At 43.5% G+C, this 25353-nt stretch overlaps 1 protein-coding gene across 2 annotated transcripts in view; it reads right to left on the reverse strand.

The window, feature by feature from the left end:
* Positions 1-1897: 1897 nt before the first annotated feature.
* Positions 1898-25353, reverse strand: part of lima1a (LIM domain and actin binding 1a) — a 37207-nt gene continuing 13751 nt past the window's right edge. For both annotated transcript variants that reach the window (XM_079239509.1, XM_079239508.1), the window contains 7 exons: positions 14315-14375; positions 11127-11206; positions 10511-10576; positions 6135-6183; positions 5875-5939; positions 5662-5795; positions 1898-3271 (listed from right to left, as the gene is read on the reverse strand). In XM_079239509.1, coding sequence (XP_079095635.1) covers positions 2263-3271; positions 5662-5795; positions 5875-5939; positions 6135-6183; positions 10511-10576; positions 11127-11206; positions 14315-14375 — 1464 coding nt within the window. In that variant the 3' untranslated portion in view covers positions 1898-2262. The remainder of the gene's footprint in view (positions 3272-5661; positions 5796-5874; positions 5940-6134; positions 6184-10510; positions 10577-11126; positions 11207-14314; positions 14376-25353) is intronic.

The following is a 25353-nucleotide window of genomic DNA, read 5'->3' on the forward strand; positions in this document are numbered from 1 at the left end:
TGTCTGATGGCTTGTTGTAAGCAGAAAATGTGACTTCATTCTGTAAAGGAAGGAAATGGTTGGAAATTCTGAGGATAAGTCAGAATCTCTGTTATTATAATTTATGTTTTACAGAACATGTTACTGCAACAGTGTCACATTTATCTTTCTTTTCTTATGATGATGAATGTGCCTTTATAAGTGAACAAAAGTGAACACAGGGGGATGAAACATGATAAGTTATACTAACACACAAAGAGAGAGTGGGATATTAAACAAAAAGGGAGCAGGGAAGTGTATGATTTAGGAAAAGGACGATGCAGATAAAGTAGGGGTCAATAACAGAATTTGACTGGTGGCCAAATTCTTTGTGACAAACTGAAAGCCTGGCCAAAATGAACTGTTTTTTCCTTCCACACAAACATGTTTCATGTCAAAACTATTATATATTGTACAAAAAAAATGTAATTTAATAGTTGTTTATTCAAAATCAAATGAATTTGCTAGAGACAGTTATTAAGGTGCTTTGGCTCCTCTCTGTCTGATGTACCTATAACACCTGTAATGACATCAGACATCACTCCGAGTCTCCAGTTTCAGCATCTTTCATCTGAGGAGCGTCACAGCAGCGACGACTTGGTCGCTACTGCCATCTACTGGTAAGACAGCAGCACTAACCTGACCTGAGTTCAGGTGAGTCAACTTCAGATCCCACGTCCGAACAATGAGAAGAGAAATGATCAGAGACAGGTAGAATCTGCTGGATGAAGCTGTGCGGGTTCCCGTGTCTGGACCGACTGGCCATCTGTGTGTTCTGCAGAACTGCTGTTCCGCGTATTCTTTGCCTGCCAGTATCGTGCACCCTGCTATGAGGCGCTGTAATGACCTCTCTCTGGACTACCTTCCCTCTCTTTGTTATCATCCTCTCACATTTCTGCAGTTCCAATGTCCCTGCTGTAGATCCTGCTGGTGTGGATCAGTGAGTCCATGTCTCGCTCACTCCTACCAAACAGGATCCACAGGAGGTGACTGATGGTGGCCCCATTCCTCAGGCGCCATCCATAGCCAGTCTTGTTGATTAGTTGGCTTAGGGGGTTCAGACCTCTACAGAAGAGGTCATCTCCTTGGTATGTGCCACATTTGATGGAAACTTGTGCAGCTGGCTTGAAGTTGGCCTCATTGCGTTTGCAGCAAAGGCTCTTACACTGCTGTGGATCTTTTACAGCTTCAGACATGTCAGGATCCATGGATGCAGCATTGAGTCATGGGCTTTCTGGTAACCAGTCATCAGAGGTTTGTCTGGCTTTCCAGTCCCGGGCAACAGTTCTGTCAACCAGCAGCTGGTGATGGAACATATAAAACCTGAGAGTAGGTATCAGCAAGTTTGTGTCGTTAATATTTGTGACAAATTTTTCACTTTCTGCACATGACAGCAAACCTTGTGCCCCACAACCTAACATGGGGTTCTGTGTGTTGCAGTTTGGGGTTGAGCCACTGGGTTGATTGAGCAATCAAATAGAGGATGACTGCAGGATGGCCCAAGTGTGAGGCTTGAAACTATCAAACTTCCGAACGAAAAAGGATGAAGTGGTTTCTGGTGGATTCGTTTCACCACTTTACAAAAACACATCATGCTCAGAATAAGAAATAACTTCATGTGTAAATAAATAAAAGGGTTGATTTTACAAATGCATCTCTCTGCATGATTGTGTTCACTTTGACAGCCCTAATAAATACTTGATAAATGTAGGATATATTTGTGACCCCATGGCATTATCTTAGGACCCCAAACAAAGCCGGGATCCCAAGTTTAACAAACACTGCAGCTGTTAAAGTTGACCACTGCATTAAAATGAGCAGAAACAAGACAGATATGAATAGAACTATTTATTTTTAACCATTCAGATCATTTGGTCCCCTGCTTTTAAAAACAAAAGAACATTTTATTACCATGTTATAAGCATTTAACAGAGTAGAATGGATGGTAGAAACTAAAGTAAATTATAAGTTCAGAAAGGTGGAGATGCTGAGTTTCTTCGTGTCAATTCGTACACTGCTCATCCCAGAGCAGCAGATGCTTTCTGTCCATAAGCGTGAAGGTGGTTTCCATGACAACGCATTAAGAAATGAAAACAGGAAGATTGCAGGAGGCACCTGCGTCACGATTCGGCTTAATTTTAAAAACTTTAATGTAGAAGTTTAATTCCGTCTAAAACTGGGAACAGCTTGCATGATGAGATCTGAGTTCCCACTCCACATGTCTGCATCTGGAATCCTCCTGCTTCAGATGTTCTCCTCCTCCTCCTCCTCTTCATCCTCATAGTATCGGTTTCGTTTGATCAGCTCCTCCACTGTCAACATGTCTCCCTCCTCTTCCTCTTTATCTTTATCTTCCACTTCATCGCTGTCCCAGAAGCCCACATCCTGGGAAGACTGACTGGCCTCCACCCCACCCTCCGGAGACGAGATGGTGGTCGGCTCTGTTGGACTTTCCTGACCCTCCATGGAGATCACCCCCCCGTCTCCCTCCTCCATTTGCTCCTCATCTTCAGCATCACCTCCTGCTGTGTCCAGGGCTTCTGTGGTGAGATGATGCTCCTTCGTGTCCTTCATCTCCTTATCGTGTTCGTCCTCCTCCTCACCTGAACGGATGTCTCTTGTGGGGGTGTGCTGGTCCAGCTGCAGCTCCATGCTGGGGGGGTCATGACTGAGCTCGTCCATGGCGGGAAGGGGGCCGCTGTCGGCCTGATCAGGCACCAAGAGGGGCTCGTCTGGCTCCTTCAGAGAGGAGGTCTGGTCCAGACGGGGAGAGCAACCAACCTGCTGGGGGGGTGAGGATAAAGAGTCCCTCTCTGGGGGCCACTTAGCTCTAATAGGCTTACTGGCAGAGCCCGCCTCTGCAGTTACTGGGGCTCCAGAACTGCTGGGTGAATCCTCTGGCTCTGTCCGTGGGGGCCAGGAGATCTTCAGCCTGCGGGTCTCTGCCGGTCGGTCGGGTTTCTCCGACGGTCCCTGTCCCAGAGACTCCATCGTAGCCGTGAGGACGTTGACTTTAGCCAGCGGGGAGTCCTCCACACTGGGGCTCTCCAGGTCTGACGACGGGCTCCCCATCTTTGGTTTTGCCCCAGAGCTGCTCTGTGGGGACGTTCCTCCTCTCTCAGCTTTGTTCTCCCACAGCTCTTTGTGAGGTCGGCGACCGAAGCCCTCGTCGTAGTTTCCTTTGGCTTTGAAGAGCTGGCAGAAGTGCGGCTTGCAGTAGACATTGTTGTGCAGAGATGCATAGTTCGCCAAACTAGACAGGAAAGAAGAGAAAGAACATTTAGATAGAAGTTAAGCATCCTGAAAAGCTTTTCTGTGATCCTTAAAAATGAGCATCCATCCATTTTCTTAGCCGCTTAGTCCAAGTAAGGGTCACGGGGAATCTGGAGCCTATCCCAGCAATCACTGGGCGAGAGGCAGGGTACACCCTGGACACGTCACCAGACCATCACAGGGCTTAAAAACTAACATTTCAATGTTTATGCAAACAAATGAGTAAAATCATGACTTTAAAAGTACGACTTTAATCCCTTTTCTTCTTCAGTCTGTAAAAGTGTTCATCACAACACAGATCTGTGCTCCGTCACACAGTCAGCAGGTCTGAAACAATTTATTCACATTTAACCACAGACAGGTTTTCAGTGAGACGGACGTGAATGACCCAAGAAAGAATGATGTGTAAATGTTAAAATGTAATATTATCATGTTTTACAGAGTTCATTGATAAGATTCAGTTTGTTGGTGTAGTTTCCTTCAAAACAAAAGCTTAGTTTGACGCTCTAATCTTTCACTGTAAACCACATGACTCCACGGGATCAGAGGGATTGAGTTGAACAGTTCAGGGAAAAAAAACATCTGACTTAATGGAAATATGCATCGAAAAAACAAAACAAAAACAGTGAGGAAATAGTTTCATTTTCCCAACAATCTATGGAGGAAATATTTATGTAACGAAATGAGGGATAATATTAAATAATTAAAATGATATGCAAAAGAATATTTGGAAACAATGCGCTGTAAAAATCCAGGATGGTAACATGAGACAGACTCCCATTTTTCCTTTTTCTTTTCTTTTGTTACAGGAACATGAATGTTAATTTGTTGATGTATAAACACGGTTACAATTTTTTAGTGGAATATTAACTTACTTATGTACAAGCATAAAATAGTAAAAGAAGATTGGCTTCAGAAAGTTTGCACATCTACCCGTTTCTTTCTATGAACCGTGAGAATTTAAAGGAAAGTCCTGGAAATTTTCAGTTTGAGTAATGTTTTTCTTTTTTATGGTGTGATTTCTGTTGCCGTTATTCAGTATAAGTTATATCTATTGCAATTTCCTCTTTTTTTTGACAGTTTTTGTTGCTTTGTTTTCTTTTATTATAATCAAATAAAAATATTAGGGGTGGAACTTCATACGTTAATTACAAATAATTAATTATTGAAACTTTAACATGTTAAAAAAAAAAAAGACATTCAATCACAGAACCTTTGTCATGGCACAATTTCCTGGTACGCCGATTCCACCGATGCACGCGGTGATTCTGCTACTAATTCAGCTGCATTGACAGACCCTTCAGTAAGTCTATTTAAAGACAAAACGAGCATCAATAAATCCAGCGTCTCTTGGCGACTAACAATAAAAGAACGTGTAGTTTTATGTTCAGCTGCGAAGCTCCCCATCTCTCTCCCTCTCCCACCTCCCCCGTCCAGAAGAACACACATGTAGCTTGATCCTCATCCAGCATCGAGCTGCAGTCACAGCAGGAGGTGATCACCTCTGCTGCATGATCAGACAGAAGTTGGCGCTGGTTGATTCGTCAGATATTAATGTCTATTAATGAAGAATGTGGATGAAAACCTTTATAAAGTTAAAATTACTTTAACACGTAGACTTAATCAGAGAATAAGTGGAGCTGCTGCTGTAAAAGTATTTCAAATGACACTGAGTCTGTCCAGTTTTATCCAGGTATGCTTTCTATTTCCTTTTTACTGTTTTAAAATTAAATGCATTTTTCCAGACATTAATAGAGTTAGAGTTTATTATATTAATCTCTCTTTCTATGATTTGATTTAATAATCTCTTAAAATCCATTTAAATCCATTGGGGCAAATTTTATCATGCGATTAAAATGCAATTAATTACAAAGCCTGTAATTTTTTTTTTTATTTTTTTTTTTTTTTTATAAATCAAGTCCCACACCTAAAACCTTCTAAACCAACTTGAAACAGGCTGGGTCCTCTTTCATTCTGGTGAGAGGCTCTGAACAGGTGTGAGCATGCATTGTGGGGCTGACTCCGGTGGGAAAGAGGTTGGCCTCCCGTCGCCTCTGGGTGGGGGGGCGGGTCTTAACTGTTGTATGCAGTTCAGAGTCCTGAATGGACTACCTGGATGGAGTGTCAGAAAGCACTGCTTTCAGGGACTCCCTGCTTGGGAACTTGCAGTAGGACAACCCTCGACGTCTGCTGTCCTACAGGTTTTTGATGTGTCCTGCTCCAAAACACCTCCAGATAAAAGTTTAAAGATTTTTCTTCAGGATTTAGAGGAGCTGGTTGTTATGAACCAGGACCATCTGTTAACTTCTGATTCTTAACCATCTACCTGCATCATCTCCTGTTTCTACCAGTCCTGGCTGTGCTCCTCACCTCAGTTTGGTGTTGCAGTGTGAGCAGCGGAAACATGAGCTGTGGTAAACGTGCTGATTGGCCACCAGCCTTTCCAGAGGATAAACCGTCTTCAGACACGACACACAGGTCTCTTTCACCGGCAGGCGGAAGCTCTGCACACAGAACATGCTCTCATTCATCCACATAGAAAAAAAGGAAAGTTCTCAGTCTGGTTCCTGTTAGGACTCTCACCCTGGGGGTCCTGGACTGAGAGGAGTTCCTCTGACTGGAGGATGTAGGAGTTCCTGGAGCTGAGCCTGATGGAGAAGCACAAAGAAAAGCAGAGATGAGAAGTGCTGCTGGAAGGAGTTGTTTCCAAGTTGAGAAAAAGAGACTAAAGCTTGATGTTAGTTGTGAACAACCAAATAAAAAGATTCAGGTTTGAAACTTCTCAGACATTTGGCCACATAAATAACATCCACTTCCACTCTAGAAAATAGAGTTAAAGTTACCGTTGCTCTCCAAGTTAAAGTCTCTTCTGTATGGTTCCGGATCTGGACTCTGGAAAAACAAACAAAACTCCATTAGAAACCATCTTCCATAGAACCATCAACCAAGAACATCACCACCCATCAGGAACTGTAAAAAGTCCACCAATAACTACAGAACGTCCACCAAGAACTACAGAACGTCCACCAAGAACGACGGAACGTCCACCAAGAACGACGGAACATCCACCAAGAACGACGGAACGTCCACCAAGAACGACAGAACGTCCACCAAGAACGACAGAACGTCCACCAAGAACGACAGAACGTCCACCAAGAACGACAGAACGTCCACCAAGAACTACAGAACGTCCACCAAAAACTACCGAACGTCCACCAAAAACTACCGAACGTCCACCAAAAACTACCGAACGTCCACCAAAAACTACCGAACGTCCACCAAGAACTACCGAACGTCCACCAAGAACTACCGAACGTCCACCAAGAACTACCGAACGTCCACCAAGAACTACAGAACGTTCACCAAGAACTACAGAACGTTCACCAAGAACTACCGAACGTCCACCAAAAACGACGGAACGTCCACCAAGAACGACAGAACATCCACCAAGAACGACAGAACGTCCACCAAGAACGACAGAACGTCCACCAAGAACGACAGAACGTCCACCAAGAACGACAGAACGTCCACCAAAAACTACCGAACGTCCACCAAGAACTACCGAACGTCCACCAAGAACTACCGAACGTCCACCAAGAACTACCGAACGTCCACCAAGAACTACCGAACGTCCACCAAAAACGACCAAACGTCCACCAAGAACTACAGAACGTTCACCAAGAACTACAGAACGTTCACCAAGAACTACAGAACGTTCACCAAGAACGACAGAACGTTCACCAAGAACTACAGAACGTCCACCAAGAACTACAGAACGTCCACCAAAAACTACCGAACGTCCACCAAGAACTACCGAACGTCCACCAAGAACTACCGAACGTCCACCAAGAACTACAGAACGTTCACCAAGAACTACCGAAAGTACAGCAATAACTACAGAACGTCCACCAAGAACTACAGAACGTTCACCAAGAACTACAGAACGTCCACCAAGAACTACAGAACGTCCACCAAGAACTACAGAACGTTCACCAAGAACTACAGAACGTCCACCAATAACTACAGAACGTCCACCAAGAACTACAGAACGTCCACCAAGAACTACAGAACGTTCACCAAGAACTACAGAACGTTCACCAAGAACTACAGAACGTTCACCAAGAACTACCGAAAGTACAGCAATAACTACAGAACGTCCACCAATAACTACAGAACGTCCACCAATAACTACAGAACGTCCACCAAGAACGACAGAACGTCCACCAAGAACTACAGAACGTCCACCAAGAACTACAGAACGTCCACCAAGAACTACAGAACGTCCACCAAAAACTACCGAACGTCCACCAAGAACTACCGAACGTCCACCAAGAACTACAGAACGTTCAACAAGAACTACCGAAAGTACAGCAATAACTACAGAACGTCCACCAAGAACTACAGAACGTCCACCAAGAACTACAGAACGTCCACCAAGAACTACAGAACGTCCACCAAGACATACAGAACGTCCACCAAGAACTACAGAACGTCCACCAAGAACTACAGAACGTCCACCAAGAACTACAGAACGTACAGCAATAACTACAGAACGTCCACCAAGAACTACAGAACGTCCACCAAGAACTACAGAACGTTCAAGAACTACAGAACGTCCACCAAGAACTACAGAACGTTCACCAAGAACTACAGAACGTTCACCAAGAACTACAGAACGTCCACCAAGAACTACAGAACGTTCACCAATAACTACAGAACGTCCACCAAGAACTACAGAACGTCCACCAATAACTACAGAACGTCCACCAAGAACTACAGAACGTTCACCAAGAACTACAGAACGTCCACCAAGAACTACAGAACGTCCACCAAGAACTACAGAACGTCCACCAAGAACTACCGAACGTCCACCAAGAACTACAGAACGTTCAAGAACTACAGAACGTCTACCAAGAACTACAGAACGTCCACCAAGAACTACAGAACATCCACCAAGAACTACAGAACGTTCACCAAGAACTACAGAATGCCCACCAAGAACTACAGAACGTCCACCAAGAACTACAGAATGTTCACCAAGAACTACAGAACGTCCACCAAGAACTACAGAACGTTCACCAAGAACTACAGAACGTCCACCAATAACTACAGAACGTCCACCAAGAACTACAGAACGTCCACCAAGAACTACAGAACGTCTACCAAGAACTACAGAACGTCCACCAAGAACTACAGAACGTTCACCAAGAACTACAGAACGTTTACCAAGAACTACAGAACGTTCACCAAGAACTACAGAACGTTCACCAAGAACTACAGAACGTTCACCAATAACTACAGAACGTCCACCAATAACTACAGAACGTTCACCAAGAACTACAGAACGTTCACCAAGAACTACCGAAAGTACAGCAATAACTACAGAACGTCCACCAAGAACTACAGAACGTCCACCAAGAACTACAGAACGTTCACCAAGAACTACAGAACGTCCACCAAGAACTACAGAACGTTCACCAAGAACTACAGAACGTCCACCAAGAACTACAGAACGTTCACCAAGAACTACAGAACGTCCACCAAGAACTACAGAACGTTCACCAAGAACTACAGAACGTTCACCAAGAACTACAGAACGTCCACCAAGAACTACAGAACGTCCACCAATGACTATAGAACGTCCACCAATAACTACAGAACGTCCACCAATAACTACAGAACGTTCACCAAGAACTACAGAACGTTCACCAAGAACTACCGAAAGTACAGCAATAACTACAGAACGTCCACCAAGAACTACAGAACGTCCACCAAGAACTACAGAACGTTCACCAAGAACTACAGAACGTTCAAGAACTACAGAACGTTCAAGAACTACAGAACATCCACCAAGAACTACAGAACGTCCACCAAGAACTACAGAACGTTCACCAAGAACTACAGAACGTCCACCAAGAACTACAGAACGTTCACCAAGAACTACCGAAAGTACAGCAATAACTACAGAACGTCCACCAAGAACTACAGAACGTCCACCAAGAACTACAGAACGTTCACCAAGAACTACAGAACGTTCAAGAACTACAGAACGTTCAAGAACTACAGAACATCCACCAAGAACTACAGAACGTCCACCAAGAACTACAGAACGTTCACCAAGAACTACAGAACGTCCACCAAGAACTACAGAACGTCCACCAAGAACTACAGAACGTTCACCAAGAACTACCGAAAGTACAGCAATAACTACAGAGCGTTCACCAAGGCGTCGCAACACACAAACACTGCTGCAAAGCGCCAAAGTAGGAATTTTACAAATGCGAAGTACAGGAAGAAAGTTTGTTTAGTTTGAGGAAATGTGAATACACCAAATGAATTCTGATTCGGATCAAAGAGGTGGACTCAGTCCGCCTACAAACGCAGATCTCAGTTCGTTTTAAGCGGACCAAATACAGGAAGCGGACTACAAAAAAAGGCACTTCCTGGATTTGACATAGCATTGCATTGTGGGTAAATACATAGCGATGGCGTTAAGAGTACTCTGCCTCGTCCATTGTTGCAGTGTATTTCTGCAGTATTCTTGCATAAGAAACAATAAAAAACCCAAAACAGCCATAGTTTCGTCTCCATGTTTAGTTTGCAAGTGGAGGTAAGACTTTTCTTCTTCACACAGGTCTTCTCCTCTCTTTGGCCAGATACCAGTGCAGCGCCACCTTTGGTGAGAATGGGAATATATTATTCTAATGGTTTAGCTGGTTTGACCAAAGTGAACACGATCTCAGTCCCCATGGATGCACCCCCCTACAACTGAGCTGAATCCTCAATGGGACTGAGTCTAGCGGACTATCCTGATGTAAATGCACCCTTAAAAAACAGGCCAGTAGGTGGGTTAAGTAACGATGGTGGGAGGAGGTGGCACCCCAGGAGAAAAATCCTGGTAATTGTAGAGTTAAAGAGCAACCATCAAAACTACAGAATGTCCACCAGGAACCATGAAACATTTACTAAAAACGAAAGACTGCCCAGAAAGGGCTGCAGAACATCCACCAGGAACTACAAAATGTCCAGCGTGAACATTATGAACCAAGAACATCACGTCATTCTCCAAAATCATGCTCAAATTATTTTACATTATCCACAAAAAGCATTTATCAAGAATGCCACATGATCCATCATTAACACCATGCACCAAGAACGTTGCATCATCTTCCAAGTACTTCACATCACCCACATGATGAAATGAACTGCAGACACTCACCGAGTCCAGACTGCAAGGCGGGACGTTCTCCTTCTGCTTCCCACAGAAAGCATCCAGCTGATCGCCCTGACAGACAAGAGAACAAGGTCACACACAGAATACTGACGAGCTGACTAGCTTTACCGACTACATGCATAGAAGCTTTCAGAAATCTCCGTTTTGAATTAACATTTTACTGACAGCTTTTCTTTGTTTTTTATGTATCCTGCTGCAAGCTTCGCTTTTCTTAGAGGAAAAATGCAAAATCTAGATAAATCTGTTGAATCATGGTGAAATTTGAAAGATTGAAATCACAGGATTCATGTAATTCGGAATCCTGGATATTGCAGTTCCAATAACGCAGCTCCTGCCCTGATGAAAACTTAAAGATGGAATTTAAGCTCCTCGGTACAATCTGGCATTGCTTGTTCAGGAGAAGGACTCTTATCTGACACGAAACTGACCCGTGTGAGAAGCATCCCTCCTCTGAATGAAGCAACATTCATCTCAGAGTTTAGTAGGTTACTGTAAAAATGGCTAAAGTCAGACTGTCCCAGATGTGGAGAGACCACAGAAAACTAGACAGATGTTTACCTTCTGAATCTACAAGAACAATAAAATGAGTAAAAACACTCACAGAGACTTCCTGTTTGGAGATGGCAGCCTGGTAGAGGGCCATCCTATCACGGAGAGTCGCCGACTCGGCAAGACCTCCATCTGGGAAAAAACAGAAGATATGATGATAACCAGCAGCAGTCAGTGGTAACCATGGTAACCTCTTCATCTGTTGTACGGGGTCAGCGTAGAAACATGTGACTGAAGGTCATCTCTCCCGACTCTAGGATCAATCTGAGGAAAGTCTGTTTCTATAAGCTGGAACCATGAACCATTCAGTCAATCTCATCAGTTTTCTGCTCATTTACCTTCACTGTGCTTTTTAACCATTTAATATCCAGAACATCAGTTTTAAACTGCCAAGTTTGTTTTACTATATCGGTTTATCTTAATATAAAACTGCACGTAGAAGGCCAACAAAAACAACAAAACAGGATTATTATAAACAATACTTATGGAGAAATAACAGCTCAGCAGTGACCAAGCCTTCCTATATCATTTATCAACTGAGATGTCAGAGATCCGGTTAGGTGGTCTCAGGATTGGGTCTCTGCTCTTTGCAGATGATGTGGTTCTATTGATTTCACCTGGTCATGAAATTCAGCTGTCGTTCGAACAATTCACAGTCGAGTGTGAAGTGGCTGGGGTGAATATCAGCCCTTCCAAACCAAATCATGGTCCTCAGCTGGAAAAAGGGGGAGTGTCATCTCCGAGTCGGGAATGAGGTTCTGCCCCAAGCGGAGGAGTTCCAAGTATCTCAGGGTTTTGTACACGAGTGAGGGAAAGATGGAGCATGACATTGACATGCGGCGTCTGCAGTAATGCAGACTCTGTCCTGTTCTGCTGTGGAAAAGAAGGAGTGAGCCAGAAGGCGAAGCTATTTACCAGTCAACCTGTGTTCCTACCATCACCTATGGTCACGAGCTGTGGGTCGTAGAACGAGATCGTAAATACAAGCAGCTGAAATGAAATTCCTCATTTCCTCACATATGTGTGTGCACACACACATACACATACATATATACACACACATACACATACACACACATACACATACATATATATATATATATATATATATATATATACATATACACACATACATATAGACACGAACACACATACATATATACACACACATACACACACACACACACACAGATATATACACACACACACATACATATATACACATACACACACACACATACATATATACACATACACACACACACATACATATATACACATACACACACACACACACACACACATACACATACACACACACACACACACACATATACATATATACACACACACACACACACACATATACATGTACACACACACAACTATATACACATACACACACACACACACACATACATATATACACATACACACACACACACACACATACATATATACACATACACACACACACACACATACATATATACACATACACACACACACACACATACATATATACACATACACACACACACACACATACATATATACACATACACACACACACACATACATATATACACATACACACACACACACATACATATATACACATACACACACACACACATACATATATACACATACACACACACACACATACATATATACACATACACACACACACACATACATATATACACATACACACACACACACATACATATATACACATACACACACACACACATACATATATACACATACACACACACACACACATATATACACATACACACACACACACATACATATATACACATACACACACACACACACATACATATATACACATACACACACACACATACATATATACACATACACACACACATACATATATACACATACACACACACACACACATATATACACATACACACACACACACACATATATACACATATACACACACACACACAGAGCAAGAGAGAAAATTTCCATATATCACAAAAAGGGGAAGCCATCCATCACAGTTCACTCCACAGAGTACTGCTGATGATGGAAGAGATAGCGCCTCCATTCATCCATCTACATATTCATCCATCATCCGTTCATCCTGATGTAAACAGGAAGTTCATTTACTGATTTTATCAGATACCCACAGTCAGCTTTAATGTTTCTGCTTACTTTGGTGCTGTTCCATTTCTTTGGATCATCACTAAGTCCAACAATATCTGCTGCAATGTTGCAGTTTTATTCTGCTTCTCGTTATAAACAATGAACATGTTATCTGAGCAGACCAGCCAGAATGTCCGTGGTTGTGGAGGGAAGCAGGACTCGGTCTTTTCCTGTGTTTTTTTAAGCTGTCTGCTGATCACAGAGCGGCTCGAGGTTTCACCTCCGACCTCCTGACTTGTGGGGAGGATGTAATCCATCCAGAGGAAACCAGGCAGATTTTCACATTGTTACAAAAAGGATGAGAAGAAAAAGGTTCCAGGCCATGTGAAAGACAAGATAACACACTGCATGATATAAACTGATACTGATCTGTGAGCTGGACTCTAACAAGCAGCATATTTACCAACCCTGTCTTCAGTTAGAAACAGACGCAGATAAACTCTGCTAGACGAGAGCACAGAGAAAAACCTGCTCATTTCTTAGAAATCAGTCCGGAGACATCGGGGCCGCTCCTCTGTGATGTCTGGGACTCAGAAAAGCAAAGTTTCTTACTCGATTTTATTCTGATAAAACTGATCTGATCATCGTTACATCAGGATAATGTAATCCACAACTGTCTTATAATAAAAAAGTAACATTTAAAACTTCTAGTTTCCTTTCAGAAAGCAGCGGATCATAACGGCAACTATGTGCAGCAGCTTCCATTTCTCTCTACATTTTCCTTTCCGATTTTTCTAAGCTGGTCTGGAAACTTCAGGGATTTCTTCTCCGTCTTCCGGCTCTTCCTAAAACCCAAGTTACAGTAGAATAAACTGCAAGTTCCTGAAGAGCTGAAGAGGAAACATGGTGGATGTTTACACCGTTCATTCCCTTCGTTGGATCACTCATAGGAACACAACAGCAGTATCAGGAATACAGGTTGTTTTTGTGTGTTTTAGAGGGTCTGTCCGAACCAGAAGCTGAAGTAGAGGCAGATTTCTGAGGAAATTACTAACAGAGTAACCGTATCCGTCCTCTACACAGCCCGTCTTCCCTGAAGAGAAGTTTAATTACCTGCTAATAGCTGCTCCATGTTAGCACGGCTGCTTCCACTGCTGCTCTGCTCTCTGGATCCCTGGAGGAAAACAAACACGCAGTTGGACATTTTAGACAAAAGGACTAAATATAAGTGAGGAAAGTCTTCTGAAGCTCACATGTCTGAATGAGCTGAGCAAACATGGAGGAATCCGTTCTGTCCATCAGCAAGATTACAGCAGGAGCAGACAGGAGAGTCCACAGGAAACAACAACAGAGGTAAAGTCAAGTGTGTGTCGGGTGTCTCGTCCAAACCACTTTAATCCCATTATGAGCTCAGAGAGACACCCCATCTGTCCAGAAAACAAACCATCCCGACACTTCTTCTGTTGCTAAGCAACATCAAACCCTCGTTTTACCAGAAAAACTACAACATGGACGCGTCTGAGACCAGACCAAGTGGAAACTGGACCCAGTCCTGGGACTGGACACAGACTGGAAACTGGGAGAATAGATATGGTCTGCAGACTGGTCACAATCCTGAGACCAGACACAAGCTGGAGACTGAAATAGAGCTGGAGACCAGACACAGACATGGTCCTGACGCCGGACACGGTCTGGAGACCAGACGCGGATTAGATACGAACTTGAGACTGAGATCCTGAGATGGGACACGGTCCTCAGACCAGACACGCTCTAAAGACCTGACATCCAGTGTTTGTTTCCCATCATGAAGGACCCGAGACTGGAAACAGTGGCCAGACCAGAGACGATCCTAAGACTAGACTCATACCTGAGACCAGGTACGGACCAGAGACCAGACACAATCTGATTGCCCAGAGAATATACATGCTCTGAAGACTGGATACGGTCTTGAAACCAGACATGGTCTGAAAACTGGACACCAACATGGCCAGAAACCACCTGGAGTCCTGACACTGGACACAGATCTGAGACCGGACATGGTCTTGAGTCCGGATATGGTCCTCAGACATCTACCTGAACAGGTTCTCCACAGTCAGAGCTGTCATGACAGACAGCAAGAGCCGTCGCAGTCTTACCGCTCCCCGTTACTGCTGCGCATCCTGGACTGGTTCCAATGTTACGGCTCAAGCCACCCGTCAGGGAACAGATTACACAACAGGTCAGAAGGTGACTTCCACACCTTTTCCTCCTCCCACAGTCTGGCAAAGCTTCAGCACGACTCCCTGATCTCAGGTCCTACACGTCTGAAACGTGTCAGCTTTGGATTCATCTCCACACCGTCAGTGGTTGAGACGCGGCTCAGATTCTGTCATATTTCTGCCGGCTTCAGCAAGTCCAGCTGGAAAAACTAGAGCTGACACGGAGCTCGACGGAGGTTTGACACGATGAAGGACTGAGAACTTCAACGTGTCTAAACTAAATCTTTTCACACGCTTCCTTTTAGTTACAGCATCAATCACTGGAGCTGGTCCCACCCAGAGCAACCAGCTCCATGTTGGGCTTTGGGAATCTGACACCGTCGCTACTTTTCCTTTCAGATCAGGCTTCAAACCTTCCTTTCTGATTATAGTTAGGTCTGGATTTGTTACCCTTATTCATCCCTTTAGTTCTGCCGCTCAAAGCCAAGGCTGCTGGGAGATGTCCCATGATGCTTTGGGCTCCTGCCTGCTCTCTTTAGTCTGTGTAGAAATATCCGACATGTTGTCGTCAGATATCATGTTATCTCTCTTCTTTCTCAGCAGATTTCTCTAGCCTAGAGTTATTGTGTCTAGTGACCCATCTTGTGACCCATCCTGTCCACTCTACCCCTAACCAGTCCAGGCAGATAACCAGCATTCCCAGTTCTGGTTTTATGAAGGTTTGCCTTCCTGATTCTGGTTTGGAGTGAAGGCTAAGATGGAGGATCAAATCTAAAAGATTTGATCAAATCTGTTGGTCTATTTGACCAGGTAATCATTTTAACTGGTCTGCATGAACATATTAACTCTAAGACCAGACCCGTGAAAAAGGGGTTGGGAAAGTCTTTTTTTTTTGTTTTTTTTTCTTTTTTTTTTTTTAATATAATGTCTAAATTTGTCCCTTTTAACAAAATGTCAAAGAAAAGGCAGTAAAACTTTTTAGGAATATTTACAATTTCTCACCATGTCAACATACTTATACTGTAGTCTTCTGCTTTCTGGTGTCCATTAAGAGGCAGAAGACAACAATCAGGTTGTGTTCAACATGATGTTCAGCAAAGTTTTTACCATTAAGTGATGCCAGATATCCCAGAAACTGTGTGTAATCTGTGTTACACAGAGTTCTTATTGGACATAAGCACTGGACTAATGTTTTAAATGGATTATTACTGAATTTAATTAGATTTTAAAAGTACCTTAAGATGACTTTTGTTCTGAGCTGGTGCTGTTTCAATAAAAGGTTCTTTTAATCTGAAATCTGGAGATCAGACGAGGCTTGAAGATCTTCCACAGGACTACAACAAACTGAGTTTGCATAGAAACATGTTTAAAGTCGTGTCCTGGGACTAACAGCAGCAATTTAATCAATGGAAAAATGAAAATTAAAGTCAAATCTGTTAATGCCCAAAAAATTCATCTGCAATGGAAACTTCTCGTGGCCTGAATGACCCAAATTTCTTCCTCCGTCAGTGAATGCAGATGTAAATGTCCATCTCTCCACATCTCAGCCAGACAGTTCTGCAGGACCTGTGCAGACCGGTCTGAGGAAGACCGATGCGGTTCCAACATTCATCCAGTTCCAAAGCAGTCGGCGGCGTTGTGAGCAGCTTCCTAACATGTAGCTAATCTGTTTGTCTGCTCTTTGATGAGCAGGAATTACCACAGGGATACACACACTGCCAGCTAAACCTACCACATAACACACACACACACACACACACACACACACACACACACACACACACAAAACATCACTGTTAACGCTGAAGAGGAAAAAAGAAGTGTCTTCATGTCCAAGTCCTCATGTTTATTTCCTCAAGTCCATGTCTTCATGTCTGCAGGTCAGTGTCTTCAAATCAATGTGATCAATCCAAGTCCTCATGTCCACACATCCTCGCCCTCACGTCCACATCCTCACATCCTCGCCCTCATGTCAGTGTCCTCAGATGTCGCCATGCTCTTGTCCCAGATTTGTCTGTGTATGTTGATGAGTATGGTGAGTCAGCATGAGATCATGTGTGTGTGTGTGTGTGTGTGTGTGTGTGTGTGTGTGTGTGTGTGTGTGTGTGTGTGTGTGTGTGTGTGTGTATATATAAGGTGGGGGCAGTGGTCCTCTGGGATGTAAACATATGTGAAGCCAGGCAGAGTCTCGGGAGACCAGACAAAGAAATCTGCTGCTAATCCTGAAACTATTAAAGCTCCCATGCAGACGGGCCTAAGACCCCCCCCCATGACCCCACCCGGTCCCCAACCCAACCTCACACAGACAACAGCTTGTTTACACGGGGCTCCACCAAAACACACAGATGGACTCCAGCATCCTTCAAGACTTTTTCTGAAATCTTCCTGGAAAAACATTTTTTTCTCTCCTTCAGTAAAAACTAGAAACAGGAAATAAAATCTGCAGATTTGGCTGTTAATGACCAACTCCGCCTGCAGTTTTCCAGATAACCAGGTATTCCAGCTTGCATTTCTGACATGATTACATGCTGGGTGCTCGGTCAGTCCTGTAGACTCAGACCAGACCACCAGGCTGCAGGAATCAGGAGGAACTTCTGCTTTAACAGCTTCAGACTTTAAAACCAACTCATTTCTTCCAGAAAGCTCTGTGCCGTCTCTCATCTGGACTCAGATCAGTCAGACATCCTCCAGCTGATCCAAAACTCTGCAGATGGACTTGTTAATGGGAAACAAGGGGGAAGGTATCTGCTTCCTGACAGGTGGAGTCCTACTGACTGTTTCCAGATTTATGACAACGGACAAAGAGATGAAGAAGATGAAGAGGCTTTTGCCATTAGAGCCCCGACAGTGCAGAGCTCCCTTACAGCTCTACTCTTTCTCCTTTGTGGTCTTATTCTTCATCCAGCTCATCTCATCAAACCTTCTCTGATGTCACGTTTACATTTCTCCAGGACGAAGTGATGAAGCTCCAGATGATGATGGTTAAATAGACGTCAACATTTCCAGATAAATCCACAACGTTGTCCCAGAGGAGCAGTCTTACATTCAAAAATAAAAACATCTTTATCTAGCAGACTTTGTAAAACACCAGCATTAGGAGTAAAAACATATCTACCTCTGGTGAAGATGAAGCTGAGGAAGAGGAGCTGAAGACTGAGGTAAAGTCCACCCTGCAGGAGTATGAATGAGTTTTTTTACTCCAGAAGGAGCAGCGTGGGCAGAGAGGAGGCTCAGACTGGGGGAGGAGATGTGGGGAGTAGGAGGGACAGACTGGGAGCAGGTGTGGGGGTTCAAAGGGGGGTGTGGCTGCATAAAGATAGGGATGACAACAGCAGCCAAAGTGTGCCACAGTGATACAGATGGGTGGGGAGGGGTCAGAGGATATTCCCTCCCAACACACACATTTTATTTCTCTCCTAACTGTGTCACCCAAACAGGAGGGTGGGGGAGAGCAGCTGGTGCAAGGAGGATAAATGAGCTGGTGGAGGGGGGTTACTTCATGATGAGCTGCTCCATGACTGCATCTGTGATGAGGGACATTTCAGTCGGCACAAGTACAATGTAAAGAGAAAACTAACTTATTACCAGAAAATGTTCAGACACTTTTCATCGTGGTTTATGAGCAGTGAACTCAGTTATTTCATTTTAACAAGAAACAACTTTTCACTTTGTGTGTGTTGGTTGGACCAATCACACGATACTTCTCAAAGCCTCACGAGCAAAAAGTTCTGCAAGTCTGACGTGTCGAGAACTGTTCAATACGTCAAGAAGAACAAAATGACGTAATTTTCTTCTCAGGACCTTGAGGGCAAGAAAAGAGTTCCTGCTTCTCATGGAGTATCTACAGGTTACATACGCCATGAGAACTTTTTTCTTGTGAGCTACTGAGAAGTGTGGCGTGATTGGTTGGACATTTGAGTTGGACGCAGTTAACATGGAAATAGAAGTTTAATGTTTTTCAAATTTAATGCACCTATCTGAAATCAGCCCTAAATTCCTGGCAGTGAGACTGGGTGTTAAAGGCAGGGTGGCAAATCTGATAGAGTTAAATACATTTAGTTTTGTCCTCATTTATGTGTTTACTGGGCTTCAGTGGCAGATAAATTTGCATATCATCTGCGTGACAATGAAACAATAATGTGCCCGCCTATAACCTAAGACTGCAAATAAAAAGATGGGCGGAGCCTCTGTGACGTCACCCATAGGTTTCTGAAGAGCTGAATTGAAGTTTGGTGGGCGGTTCCTACCATCGCCATCTTGGCAGGGGCATGCGTGTCATCTCACCTGGAAAATACAAATATGGCCAAAGAGGTGGAGCTGAGAGGGGGGCTGTGAGCGTCATGGTGGATCATTGACATTGAGCTTTCTGTAGCTAAGAGCTAACCTGGAGATAACAGGAGCTAACCAGCTAACGGAGGTAAGCGGGTTAAAGCTAAGTCACGTTAACTGGCTAAAAATTGCGGTTGTTTTATGTTCTTCTTACTTGAAGCGGGAGATCGGGTACCTGTCAATCAAAAAGACACGCCCCTAAATGTGCTGAATTTTGAGATTACTTTTAAACGGGGGAGTTAAAAAAAAAAAAAAAAAAATTCACTCCCCCCCACAGTTGTCATGAAGGTAAACCTGACCAATAAACTGAAAATGGATTTTTGAACCAGACTGTAAACATGTTTATCTCTGCTGTGAAGTTGGTCTTTTTAACATGGGAGTCTATGGGGATTTGCTCTATTTTGCAGCCCCTAGAGGATGAAGGGGGAACTGCAGTTTTATGCACTTCTGCATCGGCTTCACTTCTAACAGCCGGAGGCTCCGTCCATCTTTCATACGGTCTATGCCTATAACTCACCAAAGTGGTAACGTGCAAAATAAACAGAACCAAGAATTTTCTACTATTTTATTCTACAGTCATTTGGCAGATGCGTTTATCCAACTTACATCTGAGAGGGGATCAGTTAACATAACACACACCTCTTTGATTGGTTGGAGGAAGCCGGAGGACCCAGAAAGGAGAGAACCCACACATCCACAGGACAAACATGCGAACTCCACACAGAAAGGCCACTGGATATACTTGTTGCTCATTTTGAGGACATAACATCAGGCTTTTTAAGAAGAGGCCGAATCACAGCATATTTAAAAGCAGCTGCAACAGCTCCTAGACTATGGCAGGTATTAATAAGAACTAAAAGACCTGGCCCCACAGCATCAAAAACCATTTTCAACACTAACAGGAACAACATTCTTAGGACAATTTATAGGCTTGAAAAAGATTTCACTAAGTTACAGAGGGACCGGAGCGAAACCAACTCAATCTACCCAAACAGAGCAGAGAGCAACAGAAGAGCCCTTATTAAAATTCATCCTGGTAATTAGTCAGACTTCGTCAGACAAATTCACTTTGTCAACAAAAAAACTGAAGAAAATTTTCCACAGGTGGTGATCGATACATCAGATTTAGCAGAAGGGAGAGGGTTTACAAAATATTTGTGTTAAATAAGACCCTAAGACAATGACTGCTGCCAGAAATGATGTTAAAGAGAAAGATATTTTCCTCCCTTGCAGCTCTCTGATAATTCACTATGACAGCATTTCCAGAGAAACATGCAGTTTGTCTTTTTTCCACCTCCTTTCAGTCTGCCTGCAACGTCGCCTGATGGCACAGGGGTGTCATTTAACCAGGGATCCGTCCTCGGTTTGGCAGTTTTTTTTTTGCTGAAGGGGGGCAACAGAATCCAGCAAACCAGAGGAGGTAGTGTGGAAGGAAGAGAGACTATTGTCTGGGCAGAGAAAAGTCCCTGAATGCAACATGAAATCATTTGCTGTGCAGGAAATGATTCAACGCTGACAGGATGGAATATTTATTGTGTGTGTGTGTGTGTGTGTGTGTGTGTTACATGGTGATCTTTTTAAAGGGAGATCAAGACGTCTTCTAAAAACTTTGACAAATTATTTAGACGGAAAACAAACATGGACATTAAAGTCCCCACAAATCAGGAACTGATGATTTTTTGGAATCATATCGGCCAAAAACTCCAAAGTCCTCCTTATAAGAGGGTGATAGACGACAGCACTTAACGCAGAACTCGTAAGCTCAATTATAAACAAAGACGGCAATATTTAAACTTGTTTTTAGAGACGGAGGGAGCAGAAGTAAGAAAAGCCGGAGAGGAGCTCTGCCATCTGGTTTCAGCCAACAGCAGATGATCCAAGAAGTAAAAAATGGCATTTAGGTTAAAAGTCTCTTGATGGTGGCTCTGCGAGTTATACTCCATCTGAGACAGGAACAACCAGGTGGAGTTTTGGGACAAATTTAATATTTCTATTGTGAAGAGGATCCGATCAGATGTCCAGATGAAACCATGACCAGACCAGACCATTACGTCATGCAGCAGCAGACCAGCTGTGCAGTGGAGGACATTGTTCAGATGCCGTTCCTACTGGGAGCTGTCCATGAACAATCCTTTATCGAGACCCGGATTGACCTTTTAGACGAGGAGGGTGTTACAAAGTCTCTCCTTGCCTTTACGTGATGAAAAACTTCAGGCTGAAATATGATGGAGCAGCTTCACATCCCACACAATTCTGAAACCAGCTTTGTCCTCCATAAACTCTTTCCTCCAGGGGTGCCAAAAGTCGGTCCTCAGCCGCTGTCCTGCAGGTTTTCCATGTGTCCCTGCTCCAACACACCTGGCTTAAAATTAAATGGATCCAACAGTCAATGACGTTCTGCACAATTAGTTTGAGTCAGGTGTGTTTGAGCAGGGATTCATCAAATCAAACTTTATTTCTATAGCACTTTTCGTGCTTAAAAAAACAATACAAAGTGCTTTACATCAAATAGATAAAACACACGCACACATACATCCACAGTCCCCTTACACCCACCCACAACCACCCTCCCCCATGCCCTATTAGTCCCTATAACAGTTAAAAGAAGACAAATGGAAAACTTGCAGGATTGTGACCCCTGAGGACCGGAGCTGGACACCCTGGTTTATGCCGTAAACACAACCGCACAGCAAATCAGCAGGAAACTCGAGCTCTTCTGCTAAATTAAAAAACTTTGGTAAAAACTATAAACTGGCTTCGTATAATGATGTCCTGTCACCTTGTCAAGGTGCGTGTTGTTCCTTCATTCCTTTTCTAAACCACTGTCGTATTCAGGCTTGCGGGGAAGCTGGAGCCTATCCCAGCATTTAGCCGACGAGAGGCAGAGTACACCCTGGTCAGGTCGCCGGTCCATCACAGCATGTTGTTCACATTGTTTTCTCACCTCTGCTGTGATTAATCTAAAAGACTAAGTCTTTCTTTATTTCCTGATTTCAGCGAGTTTCAGAAAGAAAAAAAAAATCCAGGAAGTGCGGCACAGAGCGACGCTGCTGGCTGATAAAATACTGATTTATTACCACGTACAAGTCAGTCAACACTAAATACATGATCCTGCTGTTTCCGCCTGCTATAAACTCACATTTGTGTCGACAAAAAAAAAAAAAAAAAAAAAAAAACCTAATGATGGATGAACCTCTGTGGGCTGAAGTTTCCTCTCAGTCATGTCAAACAGCACGGCTGCGTTACTTCATTTGTTCGGGATACCTCAGGATTCAGGCAAGCGGGGACTCACAGACCAGACAGATGTGAAAACTGATCAAGTTTCTCTCAGTCCAACAGCTTCTTTGAGCAAAACCATCTTCAGACTGAACATGGAGCTCCTTCCACCCTGTGATGTCGGCTCTAAATCCTGCATCGACCCAGAACAGATGCATAATACAAAACTGTCCGCAATGCTTTTATTTTGAAAGGACATGGTTTACTGAACTGGAGACAGAAAATGTTTATATCAGAGTTCCTGACTAGGTTTCTGGGTGGTTAAGCAGCCGTTTCATAGACGGATGGTTGAAAAAGAGAAAATTCTGCCTTTCTGTGTCACTGGCAGAGAAATATGTTCATTGTTGGGTATATCTGATATTTTGCTCACTGTTGTGTAAAATTGAATGTAAACAATCGTAAAAATTGTACCATTTTCAAAATGCACCTTCTTTGTCTCCTTTTAAAGCTTTATAGCATCACCTCCATGTTTCTGAAAGTTTTAGTCATTTTCAATATTTTGTATTTTGTCATAATTATTAAATTTCACCTCTTCTGAACATTTTCACCAGAAGAATCTGGATTTTATCTTTTGTTAAAAGCTCAAGAACCAAATCAAATCCATCATGAAAATTTCCCATCCACAAAGTCATGAGATCCACAGTCACTATAAACAGCATGTCTGAAGAGCTGAAGCCAGAAATCCAGCTGATTTTCAGTCAGAAACACGGAAACATCCGCCTCATAATGCTCATTATTGCGTCCTAAACGGGAAACCAGCATGTCCATCATGACTGCATCACACGTCCAGTACGAGTCCGTTTCATTTCACGCGGCTCGGAGCAAAACGCATGACAGGACGCTAAACTCCTCCACAGATTACCGCTCAGTGCCTCAGGCAGCTCAGGAGCAGAGAGACGGCAGGGATGCTGCAAGGACGTGCAGCAGTCAGCTGAGTGCTCGTGTGTGTGCTCAGAGGAGGGATGTGCACATGGCCGTGCACCATGTGACTGCAAGTATGATGGCGCCGGAGGGATCTGACCTCTGAGAACAAACGCTTCTAACAACTGGATGTTTAATACGAAATGGAGGATGTTCTGGTCCAACACGTTACAGTGGACAGAAAACGAGCAAAATGTCTCATCAGCAGAGACATTTCATCCTCTGGTGGACGTAGAACGTTTGCTAACGGATCCAACAGTATCCATGTTTCTCTCGGAAAACTTTAAATCAGTGAACATTGAAGCACCAGAGGACGTCCAGAGTCTTTTACTACATAAAACATGCAATAAAATGTCAAAACCACAGATTTAAACATGAAAACACAAAGTTCAGCTTCATGCTCCATTGTTTAGGCGCTCCAACCGGCGTCGAGGTTGGGTCCGAGTACTCAGACCACTAAAGCCTCCTTTCCACCAGCAGGTCTGATATGGTATGGCACAGGACGGGACAGGTCAGTAACGGACAAGCCAATCAAAACCCAGATCAGAGTCGCATCCCAAGTCGGACCCTTCGGTGGAGAGGGTGTTATAGAATCCCAGATCCCAGGACCAAAGTGATCTTTGTGGCACATAAAGAAGAGTTAAAGAGGCAAAAAAGTGCAGCGATTTAAAAGCTAATAATAAAACCTAACAGTGTCTGCTCAGCCTGACAGGGAACTGATGAACAGAGGCGAGGACTGGAGGGATTTAGGTCAAATTCACGCCGAGAAGCTGCAGGCTATCCCAGCTAGAGGTGGTCATGGCTCAGCTGTTTTATGTCTTTGTAAGGGGAGTCACAACAGTCCAGATGGACAAACGGATATGAATGACCCTCTCAGGGTCATCAAAACATAAAAAAAAGTTTCATCCATGCATGATATCGAGGCTAGCTGTGACAACGGTGTTAATCTGGGTCTGTAAACTGAGGTCTGTTTACACAAGGTTTCCACACAAGTCCCAACATGCTTAAAAACTCTCAGAATCTGCATAAATAAGTATGAAAATGTTGTTTTTTTCCATATGTGGCTCGCCGGTTTAGCGACGTACTCTAAATCTGCTTCAGAATACACGAGGACGAGTAAAAACGTTCTTTTCATGCTAAAGAAGAAGGCGGCGTGTTAATCCTACAGAATCATTACATTTAACAACTGATTAAAACTTGAAGACCTACAAAGACTTTTTATGAGATTTTAATGCTCAAGGCACAAAAATGTGTCATGGTGAAATAGCTGGTGTCTCAGGCCTGTGGGTCCAGGGGGACCCCGCTCATCCACTTATTTAAACCTTTTTTCATAGAAGGTACATTTTGGGATTACCAGTATAAAAATTGCATAAAATACTGTCGTTTCCAAAAGGTAGTATGAAACCAGTAAAGAACCGTGAATGGACC

This window comes from Telmatherina bonti (genome assembly GCF_933228915.1).
Source record: "Telmatherina bonti genome assembly, chromosome: 4".
NCBI classification, from domain to species: domain Eukaryota; kingdom Metazoa; phylum Chordata; class Actinopteri; order Atheriniformes; family Telmatherinidae; genus Telmatherina; species Telmatherina bonti.